Here is a 27,938-nt window from a genome sequence, read left to right on the forward strand (position 1 = left end):
GTGCCACGTGGTAGCTGATGACCTAATTTGAGCATCTTTCCCCCTCCTCACTCCTGGCCCAGTTTGAGATCAGAGATGATACAAAAAAAGGAAAAAAAAAAGTGATGCTCAAAGCCCTAATACTCATAAATAAGGTCCTTCAATATACTAAAACAGAGTTTCCCTTAAACCTTACAGGAGTCATGATTTATAGGAAATTAAAATATGAACCAAATTTGCCTTTGTGTCCCCTTTATTAACATGTTACCATTTTGATAATGTAGCTGTATTTAAACACATAAATTCATTATGCCTATTAATAAGACGTGATTTCAAAGAATCAACTTAATCAGAAACCTTAAAATTACATGTTACCTTCTATACAGATTCAGAAGTCTGTCAACAAGATAATTACCAATATTGTGTCTGATCCAACCTTCCTGGGACTCACTCTGATGAAATTGAAACCTCCATTGGGGAAAACAGAAGTCATGAATCAAAGACATGTGCTCACTTGAAAACCAACTGGATAACACTGGTGTGTTTGTTCATTATTCTCCAAACCCTCCATTTAATAAAATTTCAAACTAGCCTAATCAACTTATTTATCATCTTCTTGAAGAAAGTGGTTAGGTAAAGAGGAATAGGCCCTCTTTCCAGGCTCTAGTCACTCAGGCATATAGACCCCCACGTCAAGACAAAACAAAGTTTTTGAGAAAAACTTAACCATTAAGACATGGATGAACCCACTACATGCCGAAGACATGTGCATCTTAAGGCCAAACAAGCCATTTACTGAATGTGCTGGCTCTCCAAATATTAAAATCCAGTAAGAGACAAGACCTACTGGAAGAGTTCGCCTTGGCAAATGCAAAACTATATACACTGTGTTTAATAAATAACGTTGCCTAATTTTTTGTGTACCTATTGACCTAGTCATTCACTCACCAAATATTTATCAAAATCTACCACGATGACTTTGCCATGTGGCGGGAGCATCAGTCCTGCTGTCTGGCGGGGGAGACGGGAGGCACAGAGGAAGGTAGTGTTGCACACAGATGCACGAAGATGCCTGGAATCTCAGCTAAATCCTGTCTCTCTAGCATTCATTTCTTCCTGTTCAGCTCTTATAGTATCCACCTGTCTGCATTGTAAACTAATGTCTGTGAGGTAATAAAAGATAGGTAATGAACTAATGTGCTAGTGAGGGCCCCCTCAATCTCCACCAGCAGCCTGGACAGACAACCGATTCCCTTCTTTCTGCCTTAATCTGACCCAGCACACCAAACCCTTAAAAGTGACACTTATCTCTACATGGAGGCCTTTAGTCTGTTTCCTCAGCATTGGATGATGGGTCCTTACCCTGGGATATCTCATGGAAACAAAGCATTAAATGAGAACTATTGGGAAATACGTGTTCTCATAAGAGGGAGTATCCAGTTCTAAATGATCACTCCCATGACTACTCTTCATTAAGTGCCAATTGGATGTGCTTCTAACAAACTGGTCCCTGCAAAGGTCCCGTAAGGAATCAAAGGGAGAGACGCCATCCACAATGACAGAATAATTTGATAATTAGATAACAGAGTTATGTGGAGTGTGTGGGAAGAGTCCAGGTGGAGAAACACCTAGATCTGGAGCAGTCAGGGCAGGGTTCAGGAGGCAGAGTTTGCATGGGCATTTGCACATCTGGCAGACAGATAAGCAGAAAAGGCCAGCAGAGGCGCAGGGGTATGGGTGGCCCCAGATATTCCTGAAGTTCAAGTACAAAGAGGTGGCTGAAGCAGAAACAGGGTGACAGCATCCACGCCACACAAGGTTTGACCATATAGGTGGCTGAGGACGACACTGAGTGGGGGTCTGGGGGCACTATGAAAGATAGTAGAGGTACACAGGGGGGTCAGGACGAAGGCCCAGGAAGAGAACCCATGGGCCAGGGGTAGTGAGAACAGGCAGAAAAGGATGCGTGTGTTTATAAGGCAGAACGGCCGGGGGGACTTAGTGGACCAGGTGGATCAAGGGGAGCCCAGGAAGAGCCACAAGCTTGCAGCTAGGAAGTAACACAAGAGGAGTCGATTTGTGCCTGGGAAGGAGAGTAAGGGCAGAGCGAGGGGAGGAGTCTGGTGTGGGACACAGTGAAGAAGGCGGAAAGACATTCTCTGACGCTCTGCTCTTCATTCTCCAGAAAGGGTCTATTCTAAACTCACCTGCTTTTTAACACTTTTCAAATTCAGTTGTCCACCATGTCATTTTCCCAAGGAGCCATCAGCTCTGTATCTGCTCCTGTCCTGAATGCTGCCCTCAACACGAGTGTACTAACCCACCCTTCCTGGTTGTACCCAGTGAACAGTAAAGCCATGGTAATCTGTATAATCTTACAAGAGATTTTTTTTTAATTGTCATCCATGTCATCAATTATTACCTTAAACTTATTATAACCTTTTTGTGTTCCTTTTGTTATTTTTGTTATTTATTTTTACTAAAAGAATGAATAGTTATCACAGTTTCGAAACTACATGCAATTTTTTCTATTCTAGGTAGCTATGGCATTTATTTACATGGAACATTTCAAGCTCAGCAAAGCAGTGTTTAGACTTTTAAAATTACCCAAGCTGACTCTCTTTGAGGTGGAGGGTAAGACTTTAAGGCACCTAAGCATTAAAAATTTACATTACTATATCATCAGAATTTGTCACAATGGCTTGTATTACAAATAAAAGGGTTTCACTTTTATAACTTTTAAAGTAGGTTATAGAATGGAGTGTATATTCCTATTAAAAACTCCTATTTCAGATTAATTATGCTTACACAATTTTTCCTAAGGAAAAAAAAAAAAAAACAAAAACAAACAAACAAAAAAATAACCCAAACTTGACCTTAACTATTTCCCATGTAGCTGGCAGGAAATAAGCAGATTTCTCATATTCTTAAAATGGACTACAAAGAAAAAAATTCATTACATCAGAAATACTTTTTTTTTTTAAGTTTATTTATTTTTGAGAGAGAGAAAAAGAGAACATGAGCTGGGGAGGGGCAGAGAAGGGTGGGGGAGAGAGAGAAACCCTAGCAGGCTAGGCTATCAGTGCAGAGCCCAACATGGCGCTTGGCTTGATCTCGGAAACTGTGAGACCATTCCCTGAGCCAAAATCAAAAGTCAGAAGCTTAACCGACTGAGCCACCCAGGTGCCCCTTTTTAGAAATACTTTTAAGAAGATATTACCTCCCTCAGTTTGTTGGTTCTTTAAATAATCTAGAAGTTCAGCTGAAAATGTTAAGTTTATGAACTGCAGGACTGAAAGAGCATACTATAAACAAGGAACACAGCAAAACATTTCTAAGTGATACAATTTTAGTCCTGTAACATTAACAATTCTGAAGATACTGAATGAAAATATATTTATTGTAATCATCTAACCTAACAGTTTCATCAAAAACACGAATTTTAGTAGAGGAAACAACTCAATTTTTATTTCAACTTAAATAGGGAACAAGGGTCTTTTGCTATACTTTTGTTCGCACTGTGTATGAGCAAATTGGATAGGCCTTTTCACAGAGCACCAGGAAAGGGATAAAATATACATCCACCAAGTCCCTACCAGCGTGCCCTAGCAAAGCTGTGGCTCTAAGACCGCCATAGCTAGATGAGCTCAGTATCGATCTATGACAGAATGTTTTTAGCATAATACCATTCACAACATCAGTTCTCAGGAAATGCTCATCAGTGTGGTAGGAAGCCAGCAAAACCTTCAAGACTCCTTTCAAGGAAACCAAAGAGAAGAATGTGTATTCACGGTACAGTAACAAAGGGATGGTGACAGGTTACATCTCTCATGTTATTCTTGAACTTGGTCCCTGTGAGATCTGTATTCTACAAATGACTGAATCTTTTAACTTTTTACACGTAAGTTCTAACACACCTGTTTTTTAATAGAAGCTTTTTAAAATGGTGCCATCAACTTCTGTATTTTGTAGTCTGAGAGAGAATCACGAGAGAAATTCAAGTTTATTTAGCATCAACTTGGCAATACCTACCACAAATGTACTGATAACAATATTAAACTTTTGTTGACACATTTAAAAAATTATTTTTAATTTTTACCTATTTTTTTTGAGAGAGAGAGAGGGGGGGGGGGGGGGGGAAGCGATAGAGGGAGACACAGAATCTGCAGCAAACTTCAGGCTCTGAGCTGTCAGCACAGAGCCCAATGCGGGCCCCAACTTATGAACCGCGAGATCATGATCTGAGCCCAAGTCAGATGCTCAACAGACTGAGCCACCCAGGCACCACCCCCCATTAAAAAAAACAAATGTTTAATCTTTATTTTTTTTGAGTGAGAGAACACATTTAAAATATATAAAAGCCATATGTCAAGTTGAGACATTCTTCCTCCACATATTCTTTTATAACTGAAAATTACTTCATTTAAGATAGAAATCAAATATTAATCTGTGTCCAAAGTGACTTCAAAGTGTTTAACTGAAATAATTACAAAATAGGTAATCATTACCCAAAGCCATTCGTATCATAAGAGAGAAAAAAAAATAACAAGATGTTGCGAGAATAGACTTAAATAACCCACTCCCCTTGGGGTGCTTGGGTGGCTCTGTCGATTAAGCGTCCGACTTCGTCTCAGGTCATGATCTCACAGTCCATGAGTTCGAGCCCCGCATTGGGCTCTGTACTCACAGTTCAGAGCCTGGAGCCTGCTTCGGATTCTGTGTCCCTGCCTCTCTCTGCTCCTGCCCCACTCACGCTCATTCACTCTCTCTCTCTCTCAAAAATGAACATTATAAAAAAAAATTATAGGGGAGCCTGGGTGGCTCAGTCGGTTGAGCGGCTGACTTCGGCTCAGGTCATGATCTCACGGCTGGTGAGTTCGAGCCCCGCGTCTGGCTCTATGCTGACAGCTCGGAGCCTGGAGCCTGTTTCAGATCCTGTGCCTCCCTCTCTCTCTCTACCTGTAACCCACTCGCATTCTGTCCCTGTCTCTCTCAAAAATAAACATTAAAAAAAATTTTTTTTAATTATAAAAAAGATCCACTCCCCTTATTTATAAGCAGCCAGCATCAGCTTTTGAGAATTAACAGTTTGACCTTCTCTGGGTCAGATACTATAAAAAGGCTGCAACCCCCCTTACCCCTGCAGGCTCTAGAGCCTGGGGAAGTCAGGCACTCAATTTCCCAGCCTCCCTTGCAGGTAGCCAGCCATGTGAATGACACTTAGCCAATGAGATGGAAGCCTGAGTGATTTGTCACCACCGCTTCATTATTTTATTTTTCCTTCCTGGAGCAGTGATCATGAGTGCAAGAGGCAAGAGGCATGTTCCGGAAGCTAAGAAAATAGCAAAGGTGTTGATCCTGACAGAGCTGAGCTACTGAACGTCAGAACAGCTTTTTAGGTGAGACAAGTAAGTTGCTTCATAGTCAAAGCTGTCTTAACTGCAGCTAAAAGCAGGTCTTCTCGACATTCTCAAAAACGAATACCAAACATAACTTTTGTTCTAATTAGATGTTTTCATATTCTGCCTCTCGCTCTTACTCTCTGGTCAAAATGGTTCTCTTTACTGTGGTTTTAAGTAAATGAAATATTTTGTCCTATTAATAATACTTCCACCTGCCCTCAATATCTATGCAGTACATCTCTCCCCTTGGCTATACTAATTGCTTTTGATATCACTGCCTCAGCAAAAATAATTCTAAGCGCAGTGGATTGCTTTCACTTCAATCAAAAGGAATACTAACCCTCTGAGGTTCAAAATCGGACTTTTCATAATAATGAATACAGCTATCAGCTTCAAAGAAAAACTGAATTCTAATAAAACTGGTGGTAAGGAATATTTCTACTAAGAAAATTCTTTTCCCTCTACTGACTCATTATAAAATTAGAACTAACATGCAGAGGAAAAATTCTGAAGTAGAGCTATTTTGGCAAGAGAGACTACTGCCAGACTGTCAGTGAAATCACTTCCAGACTTAGAGGAAAAGCATTTCCCTGACGCCGAGCTCTTCATCCATGCTAGACATCCTGCAACGTCACTTAGAACTCTGACAAGCACACACTTCCATTTCTTGCCCCTATTCGCAGAGAACATGACATCCTGACTCTGGTAACACGCTCCCTCAATGCGTGCCACACAATCACAACATTCCGGAGTGCACAGTGTCCTTCTGTAAAGATCCAGTGAAAGGGCCTGGTTTACCTGGGTCCCGCTGATCACTGCCCCTCTTGCTGGCACCTCTCCATCCACATTCTACACTCAGACACATTAAAATGTTTTTGTTTCCTTGAAGGAACCATCCTCTCCCTCCACTCCAGGCTTTCACATGCTGTTTTCTCTGCCTGGAAAACTTTCTGTTTCTGAGCTAACTCCAGATACTCTGAGATCCCAGATTAATTGGCACTTCTTCTGGAAGCCCTCAAGGCTGCTTTACCCACTGGGAGCTGCCTGGGCACTTAGTCCATGCCTGACCAGGATTACTTGATATTCTGTTTAATAATAGGCTGTGCAAAGGCAGGAGCATGTGTGACTGCTTCCTGGTTATATTTTCAGCATCTAGTATTGAACCTGCCACATAGTATGTGTCTAGTAAGTACTCACGAAGTGAATGAATCAATCTTGCAACGTGAAAGACAGTTGGCAAAGAGGAGAAAGGGGGGTCCTGGCTGGCAAAGCTTGCGACCCTGGTCTCAGGGTATTGACTTCAAGCCCCAGTATGGGTGTAGAGCGTACTTTAAACATTTTTTTTTAAGTCTTTTATTTATTTAAGTCCTCTCTCCGTCCAACATGGGGTTCAAACTCACAACTCCAACATCAGGAGTCACATGTAGAGCTAACCTTAAAAAAAAAAGTTTGATTGCTTATGGAAACAGGGGGAAGTCTGGTAGCAAAGACCAACTATGAAATCCTTCAAATAGACCAAACCTACGAAACTGTCAATATTTGGTTGTTTTTTTACTTCTAAGAAGAGCAATTTCAAATGCTTCCACATATAAGAAAGACAACTAGAGTAGCGGCAGAGGATAAAAACATATAGAGATTTCAGAGAACAAGGTCTTAGATTCTTACAACCAATTAGTTGCGGATACATGAGGAAGAACAATGATTTCAAATGTAACTGGTGTTACATGACAGGATAAAGGAAAAACGTGCGTCATGAAGATAAATAAATCACCAGTATTAACTGAGTTTGGGTGATAAAGAGATCATTAGATTTGATAAGGTGAATTTTCAGGTGAAATACATCCAGGGTTTTTTAATCTATAGCCAGAAAATTCATAGCTTTTGAGGTTAAAGATATCTCAGAAATCCTCTCATCTGATTCCTTTATTTTGTAGCTCTTGTATGATTAAGTGATCAAGGTCATTCCCTTGGTTACCAGCAGAACCAAGGCTACACCCCCCCAGGCTCTTGGAATCCAGGTCAGCTCCAGTGCCATTTTGGCAAAGAACGCCAACACCACTTACTTCATTAAGAATATAAACACAAGGTACTGCTTACAGCCCTTTTGGGTAAGAATAAATGCCGGACATCAATATCCATTTCACTCAAAGATCTCTTGGCCCTTAAAGTTATGTAACATGGGATCAGCTCACAAAAGATTCTCACTGGGGGTCAGAAGAATTCTATTCTTTACATAATTTTAAAATGCTTCCCATACACAAAACTCTTTTTTTCATCACTGCTATTCAACAGATCTAACAGAATTATAGCACAAGTCACAGCCAGGAAAACCTGTAAGTCAAGTGTTCTGAACAGAGGTCCCAGGTTTTCCTCACATTTCCACTACTGTGTGCCCTTGAGCAAGACAATACACTTCTCTGGGCCTCTGACTTCTGGTGTAAAAGAAGGTAGGCTAGACCACCTCTAAGTGCACGCACCCTCTAAAAATTTCACTTTAGCCAAATGAATGTTTGAAAGTAGTTTTACAGAAATTCAGATAATAAAAGGTACCTAAAATAGCAACTGTTAGTCAAACTCTGATAATAAAAGCCTTCGGTCTTTTGCTTAAGCTGCCTTGGAAGTCTATCTGCTTCACAGCAGTACAATAAACAACCTAAAACGTTCGCTTACAGAAGACTGGTTAAGTAGATCATGGCTTCCATGACTATTAAAAAGCAGAGGTAGATAAACATGTGTCAACATGAAAATCTAAGATACATTAACTTTAAAAAGCAAGCTATATTAGAGAGAGAGTACGTGTGTGTATGCTTCCATTTTTATATGACAAGAATCTATAAAAATCTATATAGGCTCACAGAGGATTAGCGAGTTTCTGGAAGGCTATACAAGCACCCATGAGAAGAGGGAGTCCTGACAAGACAGAGGCAAACTTTGAATTGTATACCTTCTGTACAGTTTGATTTTCTCTTTACCTTGGAGCAAAGATTATTTTCTTTAAAAGTTTATAGCTAGTTGGAGCTATTTTAGATCATACAAATTATCTGCAAGTACAAGGCACTCTTCCATTTCTCACCTTTTTTATTTCTTTTTTTTAAAGGTTGAAAAATTCACATTGTCATTTCGGCTGGGAGAGAGAGCAACACTATTTGCCTCCCAACATTGCATTTACCTTCAGCAGCCAGCGCAGATGGAGGGAAAGGTCGGCAGACTTAAGTGAGAGGTCAAGGGGAGTTATGAAACATGAGGAGAAGGTGCCGGACAAAATGAGAGACACCCTCAGGGAAGGGAGATGCCCCTGGGAAACTAAAAACAGTCAGCTGAAAAAAAACATCACTAGGGACGGAGATGAAAAACAAGACACATCGGGGCTGACATGAATATCAAACAAGAAAAAACAATCTGTGTATATACTCAATCCATCCTATTACAGGTAACACTAACCAGCCAGAATCAAATACAATACACCTGTTTTTATAGCATAACTTCAATATAATTCACCATAGTTGCCATTACCATCTAGAACAAGAGGTAGCAATGGGAGGCAATTAATCGAATCCCCTAAAAGGGAGCATGCAGGTTTACACATGCCTAAGGTATCCACTGCACTTATCTCCATTTTAGGCACAGAGAGTAAAAAGCAGATACAAGCATAAATATCAAAGGCGGTTTCTTTGATTGCAAACATTTTCCCTGTGAAGCTAGGAAAACTCAGTTTGTTTTGTGGCTCCCTTACTACCTTCTCCACAACTACTAGGATGTTTTATTTTCGGCAATATTTCAAATTTAGACATCTTTTAACATATTAAATTAACCTATCATAATCTCGGTGAGAAAATACATCCCGAAAAACTACAGAAAACCGTCTCATTTCATCTCCTTTTTTAAGAATAAGAAAAATCACAATTTACCTATCTGCTCTTTCCAAAATCACCTGAAGTACAACAAAATTTAACAGGTGCTGATTTTCACAGGTTTGGTTAGTGTCAGAAAAGAGCTAGGGGAGTTTCAAGGCAACAATTCTGCTTTCGATAAACAAAACAAAAACACATCTGCTTATACTCAGTAGAAGTATCATATGCTCATGTGTTGAAACGTTAAGAGCCAAATGCTTATTTTTACAAAGTAAGCCTCGCGCTCTCATTAGAGCTTTCTTTCTGCAATTACTGTATCTCCTTAGAAAATTTCTGATAAGCAGCTGCAAGTTAATCAAGATGTCCCCCATGCAACGCTAAACAGAGATGTATGCAAGACAAACCTGTGTGGAAAATAACAGTGCTTTTCCTAAACCCTGAAGGAAGTCGAAGATTTCGAAGCAACCCTTTGGCGGTCAGTCGTACGTGAATGGTGGATAAGGAGAATTTGGGAGACAACAACATGTCTTCAGAGCAGGTGAAAAGATTTCGCAGAAGAAACAGCTTCCAGGCACAGTCACATACTGTCTTTTTAAACTCGGTACTCTTCAAAGCCAAGAAATAACAGCGGGAGAAAACATGCCTACATAGCAAATGTCATTCCACTGCACATACACAAAAGAAAAAAAAAAAACAACAAAAAAACCCCGAGCTCTCCAAGGGTTCCTGGCTTCTGTTTTCACTTCCAGATGTTGTCCAAACAATACTCTTCCTCTGAATAAAATCTCCTCTTAGTGGATCCAGCAGCAAGCAGCCTCTCAATTACATCACACTGTACATGCTTAAGGGCTTGTTATGGTTTTCATCAGGGATGGTAAAGGGGAGGAGAAAGTGGGTGGTCTTAGGAGCTTTATATAACAACCAATAATGTCACGGATTCTCTAACTACTTGAGAGATTGGTGAGGGAAATTAACTACTTTGAGTACCTAATGTTTATTTGGGAATAAGGAGAAAATTAAGATTTCGTTACACTCTTCTATATTGATTAAAATTTTTTTAATTACATTTACACTAATAACAGTGGGCATTTTTTTTTCAAGTATTTTGTATGTAAATCTGTTTATAAACCCAATACCTTGGGTACACTTTTTTAAAATGGCTTCAAGTAGTAAGTGTTCCCAGTTACAATTAATAAAACTTCCATTAATGACAGATTGATAAAAGGTTAAACCTTAATAGTCATGTTCTGGGGACCTCACTAATAACCAACGAAAATGTTGTTCTAGAGGCATAAAATTAATTGGGCCACATTCTGATGATGGCATTCACTGATTTACAAGTTTCATTTACGGAAAATCAAGTGGCATCTCAGAGTAATGTTTGGGACTGTGCACAAATTAGGATCTGTTTTACTGGGATCTGTTCAATGTTTATTTTGGTAGTTTATAAAAGTACACTAAAATATGATGACAAAAACTAAAAGTACATGAACGTATGGTTGTAAGAAAAGTACACAGGCATCATGCTACTTAAAGGTAATGCCATTAATAACCAGGAATAACCCAACATTTAACACTTTTTAATTAAATAAAGAAAACAATGTAAAAAAATGATCTATGCTTGTTTCCAAGATACCCTAAGAAAACAAGACTTAGTAATAGAAATAAATGTGGAAATTGTTAGCTCTAAATAGCCCTATTAAGTGCTATCAAAATATGCAGGGAACAGCTACTGTTTTAGAAAACCTACAGAGAATTTAGGCTATGAAGAGGGAAGGACACTGAGAGGAAAAAAAAACCCCAAAAACTGAGTAATTCCCTCTCCCTCTTTCCTCTTTCCTGCAGCCTGCCATCTGAGAGGCTGTCAATACAAACTCAATTACCTGTCAAGGGTTAGCTGTGGGAAAGATACAGCTTGTTAACAAGCACAGGATGGGTCCTGAAAACACATTGTACCCATGGCAAGGGAAGCACAAATAACCAAGGAATTAATAAAGAAAAGCTACACTGAGATGTTGCCTTCTGGCTTTACCACAGTTCATTACTGAACAATCACCCTTTTGCCAGATTCTATACATTAATATTCCATAACTACATCCCCCCCACCTCCTCCCAAGAAACCTGTAACAACTAAAATATTAATCAGTATTAAAATCATGAATAGAATAAAATTAAATATTGGCATGACAAACAGATCTGGTAGCACCCCATTATGGATGTCATGCAGTTTTTTTATTCGGAGTTTTTCTCGCTTGTTAAGTAACAGTAAACTCTAAGTTACCCTGGTTTAAAGGGAAATCTTTTAGCCTAGACGATCCACAAGAAGAAATTAGCAACATGCTACCAATTCATCGTATTCATTGACATTTTTCTTTGCACTAAGCTATCCTGCATAGTCAAGTTCGCTAATGATCTTTTTAAAAATCAGAACAAGGAACTCCAAGAATAAAAAGCAGAAGTGCTAGTCAGAAAGTCAAGGTGGAAAGAGTGGTTCTTGCTTGTGCAGTCAGGTACACACACACACACATATACACAAGGTGCACTACAGCTCCAGCTGGGTTTTCACTTCTTTCCCAACATGGTCTGCCCCCTAGTGGCAATCTAACACAAGGGAGCCAAAGTAGTGGGGCAGCCTTTTCATTAATAGTTAATGGCCAACTCTTAACTTCTGTGTGCCAGGGACTCCCCTAAAAACTTCATAGGTTTTCATTCTTTTATTTATTTTTTGTAAGTTTTTTAAGTTTATTTATTTTGAGAGAGAGAAAGAGAGAGAACAAGCGCGCGTGCACGTGCACGCAGGGGAGGGGCGGAGGGAGAGAGAGAATGCCAAGCAGGCTCTGCTCTGTCAGCCTGGAGTGATGACTGCAGGATCATGATCTGAGCTGAAAGGGTCGGTGGCTTAAGTGAGCCACCAAGGTGCCCCTGTATTCACCCTTTTAAATAACTGAATGAGTGTTTATTGTGGGATTACAACTATTTTTAGAACATTTATACTTTGGGGAGGGGTGGATAGGGAAGCACAGATTTTAAAAATTGGCTCAAAAAGATTCTTTGATTACTTATTTGATCAGCCATTAGCACTCGTACATTAGCTGTAGTTTCTGAAGTTAACGCTAAGTATAGGAGACGTATCTAAAGGCAAGTGCCCATCTTTGTTATTACACAAATTCCTAACTGAAGAGAATATCTAAAGATCACCAAGGATCTTTAGACAGCAAGGAAAAATTTAAGAAACTTTTGATACCTAAGAACAATGTTACTAAAAATTAGGAGTAAGACGAGTTTTTATGAAGGGCAGAAAAGCTTGTGTTAGGATTTCAAGTGGAAAAACAAAACCATGATTTAAAATTTTATGTAGTAGGATCTCAACTTAAAGAATAAAAAATATTGAAGGAAGTATACAGAAATGTCACCAATGCTCTGAGTTGGAGTAGGCAGGATTTTCAACGTTTTTGCCATAGGTTTCTGTATTTTCCTATTTAAAAAAAAAGATCACAGCGCCAAAAAACAAAACAGACTTTTAAGTTAAAGTGATAATTCTATTAATTCTATAAAATTATAATAATTCTATAAAATAATTGTGTAAAAAGCCTACAGAATCAGCTGAGTTTCCATTAATGACACAAATAATGACAAACCATTAAAAAACTGCGGAAAGTCTTTAGCAAGGTTTAAAAACAAAGATGTGATATGGATGATGTAAGTATTTGGCAGATGAATACACTATAGTATTACAGTACATTCAAACAAGAACCACAGATTCCACTGCAGCCTGTGAAAGTGCGTGCGTGCGCGCACGCGTGTGTGTTTAATCAGACCCGATTTAAAGAAGAGTAAAATTACCGGCAAAGGAAACAACCATCAAAACTAAAAGGCAACCAATGGGATTGGAGAAGGTATTTGCAAATTAACTATCAGATCAAGGGTTAGTGTCCAAAATCTATAAATAACTTATCAAACTCAACACCCAAAAAACAAATCATCCAGTGAAGCAATGGGCAAAAGACATGAATAGACACTTCTCCAAAGAAGACATCCAGAAGGCCAACCGACACATGAAAAAATGCTCCACATCACTCATCATCAGGGAAATACAAATCAAAACCACCAAGAGATACCACCTCACACCTGTCAGAATGGCTAACGTTAACGAGTCAGGCAACAACAGATGTTGGCGAGGATGCGGAGAGAGAGGATCTCTTTTGCATTGTTGGTGGGAATGCAAGCTGGTGCAGCCGCTCTGGAAAACAGTATGGAGGCTCCTCAAAAAATTAAAAATAGAACTACCCTACGACCCAGCAATTCCACTACTAGGCATTTATCCAAGGGATACAGGTGTGCTGTTTTGAAGGGGACTGTGCACCCCAATGTTTATAGCAGCACTGTCAACAACAGCCAACGTATGGCAAGAGCCCAAATGTCCATTGACAGATGAATGGATAAAGAAGATGTGGTGTATATACATACAACGGAGTATTACTCGGCAATCAAAAAGAATGAAATCATGCCATTTGCAACAATGTGTATGGAACTGGAGCATATTATGCTAAGCTAAATTAGAGAAAGACAAATATCATATGATTTCACTCATATATGGAATTTAAGATACAAAACAGATGAACATAGAGTAAGGGAATAAAAAATAATATAAAAACAGGGAAGAGGACAAAACATAAGGGACTCTTAAATACAGAGAACAAACTGAGGGTTGCTGGAGAGGCTGTGGCTAGGGGGATGAGCTAAATGGACAAGGGGCATTAGGGAGGACACTTGCTGGGGTGAGCACCAGGTATTCTACGTAGGGATGAATTGCCGGATTCTACTCCTGAAATCATTACTACATTACATGTTAACTAACTTGGATGTAAATTTTGAAAAATAATCGATTAAAAAAATAAAAATAACACTGACATTATGACTAGATAGGATTCAAGCATACACCGTGCAGGGCTGCTTAAGTGCTAGGAAATGCAACCACACTGGGACTGATAGGTTTACTGTTAATGATCGTAAAGAATCTGCAGAAAATGAATATTTAAACCAGGGATTCAAGCATCTCTATCCAACCTCTTCTAGAACTCTAACACCAACTGTATGCATCTGAATGTTTATCTCCTTACTTTCCCTAACACAACACTATTCCCACATTTTCTTCATTTTTATGCTTCACAATCTTTACTGTCTTATGTTCAAATCTCTGTTCCAGTTGTAGAAAGTTCAACTCAGGGTCCAATCTTTCCATAATGTCCTCTTCCTCAATAGGAAGAAGAATGCCTATATTGTGAGAAATTATCTTAAGATTCACATAAAACAATTAGAAAAAATTGCATCCTTCACACATCCCCCACCCCCCCAACCCTGTAAGATTATAAGCTCTCCAAGATCAGTGATGTTGTCTTTTATTTCTTTGGTCTCCCAAAAATGAAAGTGATATTATCTATGTAAAATGTTTTAAAAAACAAAACCCATAGAATATTTTAAAAAAAGAAGTTAAATTACTCTTACATCATAATGCTCTGTAACCGATTTTTACACTTAATACAAGCTTAATAAATTTAGTAAACTTAAAAACTTCCCACGTATTTTTCCAAGGCATCAACTAACCCTCTTGGTTGCTTTTTTTTTTTTTAACGTTTATTTTATTTTTGAGACAGAGAGAGACAGAGCATGAACAGGGGAGGAGCAGAGAGAGAGGGAGACACAGAATCCGAAACAGGCTCCAGGCTCTGAGCTGTCAGCACAGAGCCCGACGCGGGGCTCGAACTCACGGACCATGAGATCATGACCTGAGCCGAAGTCGGACGCTTAACCGACCAAGCCACCCAGGCGCCCCTCTTGGTTGCTTTTTAATGGCTTTGCAAATGTCATTAAAATGTCGGCAAACATAATTTACACAGGTGGTTTAATTTAAAACATAGGTGTCGTTTAAATCATTCAGGCTGTTTCCAATTTTCCCTCCTAAACAATTGTGAAAGGCAATGAACACATAAGTCGATTTTTTTCCCCTTTAAACAACTCTCATAAATGGAATGCCCGGGTAGAAGACTCCTGTTCCATGGCCCCACGGTGCCTCCAGAAAGGCTGTGAGAATTTACACACCCTCAGTAGTATGTACGTGGCACCTGTTCCTTACTCACCAACACCAGGTATTGCTGTTAAAAACAAACAAGTACTGACAGCACATATTTTGATTAGCAATTTGTACACTCTTTCACGTTTCCTACAACTTCCTATTTTTTTCTTTCATGTCTGACCATTTCACTCTTCTCCTGAAGGCTCATCTTTACGTGCTGATGTGGAAGATCTGTACATGTTACGTGTTACATACATCATCCTGGCTTGTTGTTTGCTATTTGTATTGTTTATAATTTTTGACAAAGAACGAATTAGTTTCAGGTGTAACAACATGATTCAATACTGGTATAGACTGAAAAATAATCACCATAGTAAGTCTACTTATGCTTAACATCCATCACCATGTTTATAATGTTTTTGACAAAAGGGAAGTCTAAAACTTTTGTTGTCCTAATTATTAGTCTTTTCTTTTGTACTAATGTTCCTGGAAAAGGCCCTTTTCCATCCAAGTCTGCATTCTTAGTGCTCTGATCATTCTACTTTTTGTTTAAAACTTCGATCGATAGGGAACAGATTGGCCTGTAGCGTGTGAAATAGGAGCCTAACTCCGGCTGAAAAGATAGCCTTTGTCCCAACAAGACGTACTAAATAATCTATACATTTCCCTGATGTGGAACACTAATTCTATCACATTATCAAATTAGCATCTCCCTTTTAAGTAGCAGAAAAGTTATAATCCTAAACCAACAAGGAAAGAAAGACTCATCCCTGTTCTCACCAGAGGAAACCCTGGCCGCGCCAGTATTGCCTCATCAGAGCAGGTCTTCAACTCTCAACTGTTTAGCAGTCTTGGAAATAAGGGGAACAAAAGCAACCCTCTCCTCTTGTGCTGGATTTAGTAAATGAATATGCAGGAAGCAGTGCATTTTCTGACCTCCAAGGCAGACACCATGGCACCTGAGCCTGATGATCTTGTGTAAAACAATCAGGCGGCTGGATAAAAACATCTCTCATGCTGTGGTATCCAAAACAGCTTTAATGTGTGGTAGAAGCAAGGTAATTCTAGTATGTGCTATGTGTGACATCTTCCTAATCAACAGTAAACCAAGTTTTATTTAGAATCACTGCTGGCTAAACTCTTTAAATACATTGCAGCGGCTAGACCCCATAAGAATGGTTCTTGACTTTAAGTCGTTTTTCCTGCTTGCTTTAAGGATTTAAAATAATTCTGCATCCTGCAAAAGAACTCAGAATAAGCCCCTAGAATTCTAAGAACAAGGAAAAAGATTATCATCGTCACCATCCTGAGCAGCAGAGGAAGAAATCGTTTGAGAGCTTTTTATACAACAGTTCTATGAAGTCAAAATTACTCCTATCCTGGGAAGCATTCCCATAACATTCCATAATTCCAAATGAGAAATATGAGACCTGGAGAGGCTTAGTAACCAGCCTAAGGTCAGGACACAAGCAGAAAGTGTCAAGACCAAGATTGAAACCAATATTCAATGCCTGTAAAGTATATTCTCTCTCTGCTCCTCTTTATTGTATTATGAGACAATGAAAGGGTCTTTGAAGTAACTGATTAACAGTTAAACTAAAAACAGTGACAAATACTTTTCAACTATGACATTAGCCTCAATTTAAAAATAATACCCAATGTTGACTGGAGCATGGTGAAGCCAACATTCTTACGTTGCAATCATGGTATAAAGGGATATGGAACTTCTGGAAAGCAATTCCGTTATCTGAGCGAAGTGACTACCAATATGCCCAGGTTTTGATTTACTTAAGCTACTTTTAAGAATCTGTCACAAGAAACTTCCCCCAACTTTCACAGTGAGAACTGCCCGTCATAGAATCATTTACGTATATGATACAGAGGTACACCACATATTTAAGAGGAATAGTTAAAAGTCGCTGCACATGCTGAATGTAGTAGTCATTAGAAGTGATTACTCATGTTAAGAATCACTAAGACAGGACATAAACTTAGCTGGATTTTATTTAAAACCACAAATAAAAAAACCAGTAAGGGGTGATTTTTAAACTTCTACAGGCTAAACTTTTTAGAATTTAGCCAACTGCTATAATTAAATGAAGCAACAGTCAGCTTACTCTTCACCACTATTTGTTGTTTAAAAGATAAAAACTATCTCAAAACGACAGTACAATTATTTAAAATTTAATGCTTGGAGGAACGTGTTTGTATGTGAAACAATGTCTTCTGTATCATCTAAAAGACCATTTGCAAGTAGAATATGAAGGAAGTCAAGGCTCTCTGCAGTCAGAGCATCTTACAGCAGCTAGAAACCTTAGTGGTCGATCATTTTAATTACACAGAAAACTAGTCTCAGAGGTGACATGAGCCACCAAAGTCATCGGCTGTTTGGACACCACTTCTGAACACCAAAGCTGTTCCTACAAAAGTGAACACAGTGACTTCTTCTCAGTGGGCTCATCATAATACCAGGTTAGTTTCATGATTCACACTTTCCACTTCTTTTCTCATTGAATCAGGAGTTAATTCGCCATTCTGATAACCTTACTTGTCAAGGGCCACTGATACATCAAGGGTCAGTGATATGCTTTGGAAATAAGGCACGATGCCAGTACAACATTGTGAAAAGGAAAAATGTCTAATGCTAATAGCTTATTGTGCAAAGGGGATATAGTATGCCTAACAGAAAAATATCATTTATAAGTTAATAAGTTATAAGTTTACATGGTTATAGACTTGAGACATGAATGAGGAATGACTTTCCATATTTCACCTTTAATTCAGATTAAGATAGGCATATTAGATTTATTTAACCAGCTCTTTTACTGTGACCAGTATCAATGGCACCTTCCAAAGCACAAAAAAATCACACACAACTACTGGCCAAAACAAACCTGAAAAACCTGCATTGTGAAAACCACAAAAATTGTTGACACTGAAGAAGATCTAACTAAAAGGCAAGACCTCCCATATTCATGGACCAAAATACTTGATATTGTAAAAATGGCAGTACTCCACAAATTGATCTATAGATCAATTTAATTTTAATGCAAGCTCTATCAAAACCCCAGCTTACTTCTTTACAGAAATTGACACAGACCCAAAGGTTCATATGGAAATTCAAGGGACCCAGAATACCAAAAAGATCTTCAAAAAGAACAAGTTAAAAAAACCTCACACTTCCTGATGTCAAGGCTTATTATACCACAGTGATCAACAGTGTCATTTTAGCAAAGAGACACACAGATCCACAGAACGGATTTGTGAGTCCAGAAATAAATCCTCACATTTACAGGCAACTATTTTTAACAAAGGTGCCAAGACATTTCAATGATGGAAACATTACTGTTTTCAACAAATGGTGCTGGTACTACTGGATATCTACACGCAAAAGAATGAGATTGGACCCTGTATTTCATTGAAAAAAATGAATGGATCACAGACCTAAGCCTAAGAGCTGAATGTATAAAAATCTTCTAAGAAAACACACGCATAAATCCTCGTGAGCTTGCATCGAGCAATGGCTTCCACACGGAGCATCAGAAGTAGAGAGAAGATCAAGGTGGCCGAGGAGGGGGACCCTGAGCTTACCTCCTCCTCCCTTAGACACAGCAAGGCTTCAACTCTATATATAATAACTCTCTGAGGATGCCCTCAAGACTAGCAGAACAGCTCTTCTGCAGCCACAGATAAAAGGAAAAGCAACATCAAGAAGGGTAGAGGGGCAGAGACACAATATGCATGGGACCCATACCTCCAGCACAGCAGCACACAAGCAGGAGCTCTGTCACAGGCCCAGAGATCCTCCCTGAGGAACAAGGGTTGGTTCAAGCCCCACATTGGGCACCTTCACCCTAAGGGCCTTGTTATAGAGTCCCTATAACATCTGTGTTTGAAAATCAATGGGACTTCAACTCTAGGAGAGCTGGAGCACTACAGAAAACCACTACCCCATTCTTAAAAGGCCTGTGCACAAACTTAGTGGCTCTGAGACACAGCAAAGCAGGAGCAGTTTGAAAAGCACCTGGGCTATAAATGAAAGACATTTGCTAAGTTTAAGACATGTGCTGAGGAGGCAGGGATTATAGGAACTTTCTCCAGGATGGAAGTGCCAGTGGGTGCCATTTTTCTGCCCTCCTGCCTAGCTGGCCCAACACTGGTGGACTCCACTTCTGACATTCGTCCTCTACATCACTAGCACCACCTGCCCTGCCTCAGTACTCCCCTGTGGATGTGCCCTCTTCAACACATCTCCAAAGTGGCTCCAGCCCCATCTCACCCAGCAGGAGGCCCTAGTTGGGACCAGTCTCCCCCCCCCCCCCCGCCACCACCCAACACCCAAGGAGCTTCTATCTGTAACATGCAACAGGCAGCCTCAGGCAGAATGGTACCCTTCCAAAGCAGATCCTTCCAGGAATTGGGGGAGGACTAGTCCCACACACCAGTTTGTCCACAAAAGCAAGGATCCAATGAAAGAGGAATGAATACACAGCCCAAAAAAGGAAGCACCATGGAATGCTTCATTTTGATGACCGGGGCGGGGGGGTGGTGGTGGTGGGGTGGGCTTCTGGGCCCCACAACATGGAAACAAACATACAGAGTCAGGCAAAATGAGGAGACAGGAATATGTTCCAAACACAAGAACAAGACAAAATCTTAGAAAAAGAACTAAATGAAACAAAGATAAGCCACCTGATAAAGAGATCAAAATAATGGTTATAAATAAACTCATCTAATGCAAGAGAAGTATAAAGGAAAAGAGTGAGAACTTCAATAAAGAGATAGATACATTGTTACAAAATAACAATCCTAGCTAAGAATGCAATAACAGAAATGAAAAATACACTGGAGAGAATCAGCAGATTAGACAATGCAGAAAAATAGATCAGTAATCTGGAAGACAAAGTAGTGGAAATGATCCAAGCTCAACAGCAAAAAAGAAAAAAAGATTTTAATGAGGATACTTAGTGAATCTTCTGAGATAACATCAAGGATACTAATATTTGTATTCTGGGGCTCCAGATGGACAAGAGGCAGAGATAGGGACAGAAAATATACTTGAAGATATCATGGCTCAAGACTTTCCTAACCTCGGGAAGGAAGCAGACATCCAGGTTCAGGAAGCACAGAAAGCCCCATACAAGATGAGTCCAAAGAGGTCAACAACAAAACACATTAATAATTAAAATGTCAAAAATGAAAGATAAGGAGGGGTGCCTGGCTGGCTCAGTGGGTAGAGCATGCAACTCTTAATCTCGGGATTGTGGGTTCAAGTCCCACAACGGGTGTAGAGATTACTTAAAATCTTAAAAAGATAATAATAAAAGATAAGGAATCTTAAAAGCAGCAAAAGAAAAGCAATTAGTTACATGTAAGGGAACTATTATTAGGTTATCAGCTGACTTTTCAGCAGAAACTGCAGGCTAGAAAGGAGTGGCATGCTATATTCAAAGTCTGAAAGGAAAAAAGCCTACAACCAGAAGACTCTCCCCAGCAAGATTATCATTCAGAGTTGAAAGAGAGATAAAAAGTTTCCCAAACAAAAGTCAAAGAAGTTCATCGCCATGAAACTGGCCTTACAAGAAATGTTAGATTTCTTTAAGCGGAAAAGGCCATAACCAGAAGAAATCAATGAAAGAAAAAAAAATCTCAGTGGTAAAAGCAAACATATAGTAAAAATAATGGGCCAACCACTTATAAAAATAGTGTAAAGATGAAAAGACAAAGGCAGTGAAATCAATTGTATCTACAATAGTTAGTTAAGGCATACCAAAATGAAAAGATGTAAAATATGACATCAAGTACATCAAACATTGTGAGAGAGGGAGTAGAAATGTAGTGCTTTAAGTAACCACCAATTTAATACAGACTGCTATATATATAGGGTGTTATATGTAAATCTCATGGTAACCACAAACCAAAGACCTATAAGAGATACACCAAAAAAACAGAGAATAGAATCCAAACATAACACTAAAGAAAATCATCAAGACACAGGGAAGAGAGCAAGAGAAGTAGAAGGAAATAGAACTATAAAAACAACCAGAAAACAAAATTGTAATAAATTCATACTTCTCAATGATTAAATGTAAATGGACTAAATGCTCAAATCAAAAGACATAGACTGGCTGAAAGGATGAAAAAACAAGACCCATCTATATATTGCCTACAAGAGATTCTTTTTAGATGTAAAGACACACAGACTAAAAGTGAAAGGATGGGAAAAAAATAAGCCACACAAATAGAAACAAAAAGAAAACGGTCAACAATACTTCTATCAGACAAAGCAGACTTTATAAGAAAGACTAACAAAGAAGGGAATTACATAACAATAAAGGGTTCAACCTAACAAAAACAATTTAACAATTATAAGCATCTATGCCCCCAACATAGGAGTACCTAAATAGATAAAGCCAGTATTAACAGACATAAAGGAAGAAATTGCCAACAGTATAAGAGCAGGGGACGTTAACACTCCACTTACATAAGTAGACAGCATTCAGAAAAAAATCAATAGGGAAACAGTAGCCTGAAATCACACACTAAGGCGGATGGAATGAACAGCTATAAACAGAACATTCCATCCACTACCAGAAAAATACATATTTTTTCAACAACACACGGAACATTCTCTAGGAGAGAGCACAAGTCACAAAACAAGTCTCAATAAATTTAAGAAGACTGAAATCATTTCAAGAATCTTTTCCAACCAAAATGGTATGAAACTAGAATAAAAATTAGAAAAAAAAACTGGAAAAGATACAAACATATGGAGGATAAACAACATGTTACTAAACAACAGATCAGTGAAAAACTCAAAGAGAAAATAAAAAAAATACCTTGAGACAAATGAAAACGGAAAAACATTCCAGAACCCACAGGATGCAGCAAAAACCTGTACTCTGTCCACACCACCCAGAGTAACCTACAGATTCAATGCAATCCCTATGAAAATGCCAATAACATTTTCCACAGTACTAGAACAAATAATCTGAAAATTTGTGTGGAACCACAACAGACCCCAAATAGCCAAAATAATCTTGAGAAAGAACACAGCTGGGTGTATCACACTCCCAGATTTCAAACTATACTACAAAGCTGTAGTAATCAAAATAGTGTAGTACTGAAAAAATAGATACATAAACCAATACAACAGAACAGAAAACCCGTAACTAAACCCATGCATATAGGTCAATTCACCTATGACAAAAGAGGCAAGAAGATAGAGTGGGGGAAAGACAGTCTCTTCAATAAATGGTGTTGGGGAAACCGGAAGCTACTTGCAAAAAAATAAAACTGTACCCCTTTTTTACACCATACACTAAAATAAACTTGAAATGGATTGAAGAGCTAAATGTAAGACCTGAAACCATAAAACTAAAAGATAGGCAGTAAACTTTGACATCAGTCTTGCCAATATATATATTTTTTTGATCTGTCTCATCAACAAAGGACAATAAAAGAAAAAACAAACAGGACTGTATGAAACTAAAAAGCTTTTGCACTGCAAAGGAAACCATTAAGACATGAAAAGGCAACTACTAAATGGAAGAAAATATTTGCAAATGATATATCCAATAAGGGGTTAATATCCAAAATACATGAAGTTTTATAATTCAACACCAAAAATGAAACACAACCAAATCAAATAAGAGTCCAAATAAAAAGTGGGCAGAGGAACTGAATAGACATTTTTGCAAAGACATATTGATGGATAACAGATACGTGAAAAGATGCTCAATGTCACTATTCATCAGGGAAATGCACATCATAACCTCTATGAGATACTGCTCTATACCCATCAGAATGGCTATTACCAAAAAGACAAGAAATAACAAGCACTGGTGAGGATGTAAGGAAACCGTCATGCACCATTGGTGGGAATGTAAGCAGGTGCCACCACTATGGAAAGGAGCAGGGTGTTTCTTCAGCAAATTAAAAATAGAAATACCATATAATCTGGCAATTACACCTCTGGATATTTATCTCAAGAACATGAAAACACTAATTTGCTTTTGTTTGTATTTTTGTTTGTTTGTTTGTTTTTTAACAACCAAACCCAGCACATTCGGCCAGTATGCAGCCCAACGCGGAGCATGAACTCACAACCCTGATATCAAGATCTGGGCTAATACCAAGAAACAGACACAACTGACTGAGCCACTCAGGCACCCTGAAAATGCTAATCTGAATAGATTTACGTACCCCTAGGTTCACTGAAGCATTATTTGCAACAGCCAAGTATGGAAGTAACTTAAATGCCCATCAATAAATGAATAAAGAATAAGTTATACATATACATATATATGTATATATGTATATGTATTACCATAGATATATATATCTTGCAAGTAAACACACACACACACACACACACACACACACACACACACACTGGACTATTAGCCATAAAAGAGAATGAAAAGATGCTCAATATCATTATCCATCAGGGAAATGCAAATCAAAACCACAGTGAGATACCATTTCATACTCATTAAAATGGCTATCATAAAGAAAGATAAAAGCCAGTGTTAGCAACAATGTGAAGACACTAGACCCTTCATACACTGTGGTGGACATATAAAATGCTGCACTTTGGAAAACATTCTGGAAGTTTCTCAGTTAAACAGAGTTATCATACCATCTAGCTTCCTATTAAAGGCAATCTGATTTTTTTTTAATTTTTTAATGTTTGTTTATTCTTGAGAGACAGAGAGACAGAATGTGAGCAGGGGAGGGGCAGAGAGAGAGGGAGACACAGAATTGGAAGAAGCCTCCAGTCTATGAACTGTTAGCGCAGAATCCGACATGGGGCTTGAACTCGCGAACTGTGAGATCATGACCTGAGCCGAAGTTGGATGTTTAACCAACTGAGCCACCCAGGCACCCCAAAGGTTATCTGATATTTAACATAAAGTCATTCTACAGCATATTAGCTCTCTTTTTCTCCCAAATACCAGGATGTGCTAAAAAAGCAAAAGAAAATAAAAATCTCCAAGTGTGTAAAATAGTTTTTGTTGTTGTTTTTAAATCAGAAAAGATTTGGTAAAAATATATTAAAACTCAGGTGACCGGGGAACTTTAGAATTTCAGTCACTTTGGATGGTTGAGTCTTCTCTAGCTTTAAGAACTTAGAAAAGGTTAACAATTGTGATATAATTCCCTCACACGCCCTGCCTTATTAAGCTGAGAAACTGGGCACAACTTGGAAACAGTGAGGATATTCATTATTACCTGTATTACGTTATCCACCCTATTTTCTTTAATTACTATCTAAATACAGGGCATCCCAAATTTATACCTCCTGCCTAATTTCCTGAAGAGAAGGCCCTTGTTCGTTTCTGGCTCACCACTATATTCTTAGCACTCAACACGGTCACAAGCATGATAAACTGTAGTCAATGTGCTATGATACTTTTCTCCCTTGTAAATTGCCATTGTAATCTTCGCTGCATGTAGAAGCTACGTAACTGTCTTATAACTGGATATTTAGTAAGAGGATGCAGGTGGCAACATGGGGACCTGACTGGCTATAGATTAAATACGGGAACTGCAGTGAATACACTTTATGAATCTTTATGGCTTCTCAAGAGACAAAACTTTTAGATTCCCAGTTGTGGTTCAAATGGGTGAGGCTGCAAGCTGTCTTAGAGACAGATCCAAGTATGTTCCGTAGAAGTGTAAGAAAGAACAGAAAAATGTTAAACTGCTGAATCGTTAAAAGGTATTAAAACCTGATGTGGAGATTTAGCGATGAAAGACTACCCAATTTTAAAAGAACATTTATTGTAGAAAAAGTATGCTCTCCACTTTAGATCACATTTTTAAAAAATCATTTTTAAAAAACTAAAATTATCGATTATTAATAAAACATCCTTTGGGATCAGATAGCTTGTCAATCATGCTGATCAAGTTTTAACCTATGCCGGTCCCAGCCATAATCAGTTGAGTTTATGCCACAAACCTGAATTCCATTTTAAGCAAAATAGTGAAAAATCATTGTAAGTACATTTAAATGCTTTCAACGATAACATGACTTTACAAAAAGATACTTTTTTTCTCTCTCCATATTTAAAGTTGTCACTTACCCACATTAAAAGCCGTAAACAGATTTTTTCTTGAGGGACCTAAAAAATTAAAGAAATATTTGTAAAATACTCATGTTTTGAATGAAATATCACACAAAAATTAGCTATTTAAAAAATTTTTATTTTTTAAAAAAACTTTTTTTAATGTTTATTTATTATTGAGAGAGACAGCATGCAAGCAGGGGAGGGGCAGAGAGAGAGGGAGACACAGAATCCGAAGCAGGCTCCAGCCTCTGAGCTGTCAGCACAGAGCCCGACGTGGGGCTCAAATGCATGAACCAAGGGATCATGACCTGAGCCTAAGTTGGACACTTAACCAACTGAGCCATCCAGGCGCCCCTAAAAATATTTTCAAAAACAAAAACAAAACAAAGAATATTTTCTAAACAAAAAAAAAGGTATTTTGAAAAGCAGTTCATTATCTAAATTTTAGGTCCCATATGGGAAATACCAGTGAAATAGAGTCAACTCTATCAAGTATCTTCTAGGTATAAAATGATTTCTCAGGGGTGCCTGGGTGGCTCAGTTGGTTAAGCAGGCGACTTTGGTTCAGGTCATGATCTCATGGTTGTGGGTTCGAGCCCTACATCAGGCTCTGTGCCGACAGCTCAGAGCCTGGAGCCTGCTTCAGGTTCTGTGTCTCCCTTGCTCTTTGCCTCTCTTCCACTCACTCCCTGTCTCTCAAAAATAAATAAACATTAAAAAAATTTTTTTAATGATTTTCTAAATAACAGAATGATAGCTTAAAGGTGATATGAATTCACGGTCACAAGTTAAATATGATAGGAAATCTAGAGTATTTTTTTCAGTCAAGAACAGCTGCAATGCGAATGTTAACAGTGCTGAATTTACACACATACTACACACTTCATGCTATTCCACTGCTGACATAGCAAAAAGGGCAGGGCGTTATGACAGACAGCCAAGAGTGTGTGATTTCTAAAACTGCCAGGCATTAAATCCAGCCCACTTGCTGTTTAGCTATGAAGAAAAAAAATACTGAAGCTTTTTCTCCAAACTGACACAATATGAAACACAACTGGGGGGGGGGGGTGGTGCTTCCGCCATGTGTATGTGTATCAAATCATCAAATATACTACAATTTTATTTGTAAAATTGTAAATTTGTAAAATTGGCTAATTTAACTATACGTTATTAAGCTTATAAAAAAATACAAGTGATGGTAACAAGTACAGAGCTACAAAGATCAGTCACTAGAAGAAAACTAGAAAGTGCTTCCACTTGACCAGAGATTGTCGTTTCTAGAGCGTCATCACCTACAAATTACTACAATAGCTGCCACATTCTATCTGCGGAGTTTTACAGACACTGTCACCTCCTAAAATTTGTGGCCATTATTAATGAAAATCACTCATTCCCACTTAAGTAAAAACTGTGTGATACAAAAGCTTGCAAATTCAATAGTGAGGCGTTTTAGAACATTGGAGTTCCCTATTCTGTATAGTTATTGGTGGAATCATCAAGTTCCAATTCTCTGGAAGTTATTTAGTATCCAATTTTGACATCTGACACCTCTTTTAAGTTACTGGTGTATGTTTCAGATGCTGGGGTTTTATCATCATCAATAAAAACCGCAGATTCCCACAGTGATGTCATTCCAGCCAGAATGCCATCCCAGCAAGGGGTCGTCTGATGCATTAGAAACTTATTTAAGACCATGGACAGATAAGAACTTGCTGGCACACTGGAGTATCTCCTTGCCCATATTTATGCCTATTTTCTCTTCAATAGTGTAGAAAAGAGAAAGCATTGATAAACGTTCACTAGGTGATGAACCTCAAGTTACTACAGGATTCTTTACACATGTACACACAAAATATGGAAAAGGATGAGCAATGGACACTCTCACACTGTGGTAAGAGACCAACACCTTTCTGGAAAAGTACTGAGTCACATATTAACAATTTCAACACGAGTCATACAGTTTAACCAGCAATTCCTCTTTCAGGGATATCTCATAGAAGTCATTAGAATCTGAAGTGATGAATGTTCACACTCAAAAATGTCCGCTCACCTCAGTACCACATGCCATAGTCATAAGCCAGAAATTTTCCACAAGTATGGAATTGGAAAATAGACTATTTAATAGCCATTTAAAATGAAAACGCTCTTGTGATATGCCACTAAATTAATAAAAAGCAAGACACAGTCAAGTATACACATTATTTTTAGGTTTACTTATTTATTTTGAGAGAGAGAGAGACAAAGGGGGTGGGGCAGAGAGAAAGCGGGGGAGAGACAGAGACAGAGACAGAGAGAGAGAAGGAGGGAGGGAGGGAGGGAGGGAGAGGAGGAGAGAGGGAGAGAAAGAAAAAATCCTGAGCAGGTTCCCTAACAACAGTGCAGGGTGTGACACAGGGCTGGGACCCTGCAAACCATGAGATCACGACCTGAGCCGAAATCAAGAATCCGTTACTTAACCAACTGAGCCACCCAGGTGCCCTGAGAGTGTACACATTATGCCCTGAGTTTTCTTGAAACCAAAACCAAAACCAAAACCAAAACCAAAACCAAAACCAAAACC

The 27,938-nt window shown here is 38.6% G+C and overlaps 1 protein-coding gene across 8 annotated transcripts in view; it reads right to left on the reverse strand.

Annotated features, from left to right (window-relative positions):
* The window catches only part of MTUS1 (microtubule associated scaffold protein 1), a 169,851-nt gene that overhangs the window by 41,727 nt on the left and 100,186 nt on the right, over nt 1-27,938 (reverse strand). For 7 of the 8 annotated variants that reach the window (XM_049631717.1, XM_049631716.1, XM_049631718.1 and 4 more), the window contains one exon: nt 25,394-25,432. In XM_049631717.1, coding sequence (XP_049487674.1) covers nt 25,394-25,432 — 39 coding nt within the window. Of the gene's footprint in view, nt 1-9,636; nt 10,068-25,393; nt 25,433-27,938 lie in introns of those variants that run through there. The other variant, XM_049631721.1, reaches the window with a different exon arrangement.

This window comes from Panthera uncia, chromosome B1 (genome assembly GCF_023721935.1).
Source record: "Panthera uncia isolate 11264 chromosome B1, Puncia_PCG_1.0, whole genome shotgun sequence".
NCBI lineage: Eukaryota > Metazoa > Chordata > Mammalia > Carnivora > Felidae > Panthera > Panthera uncia.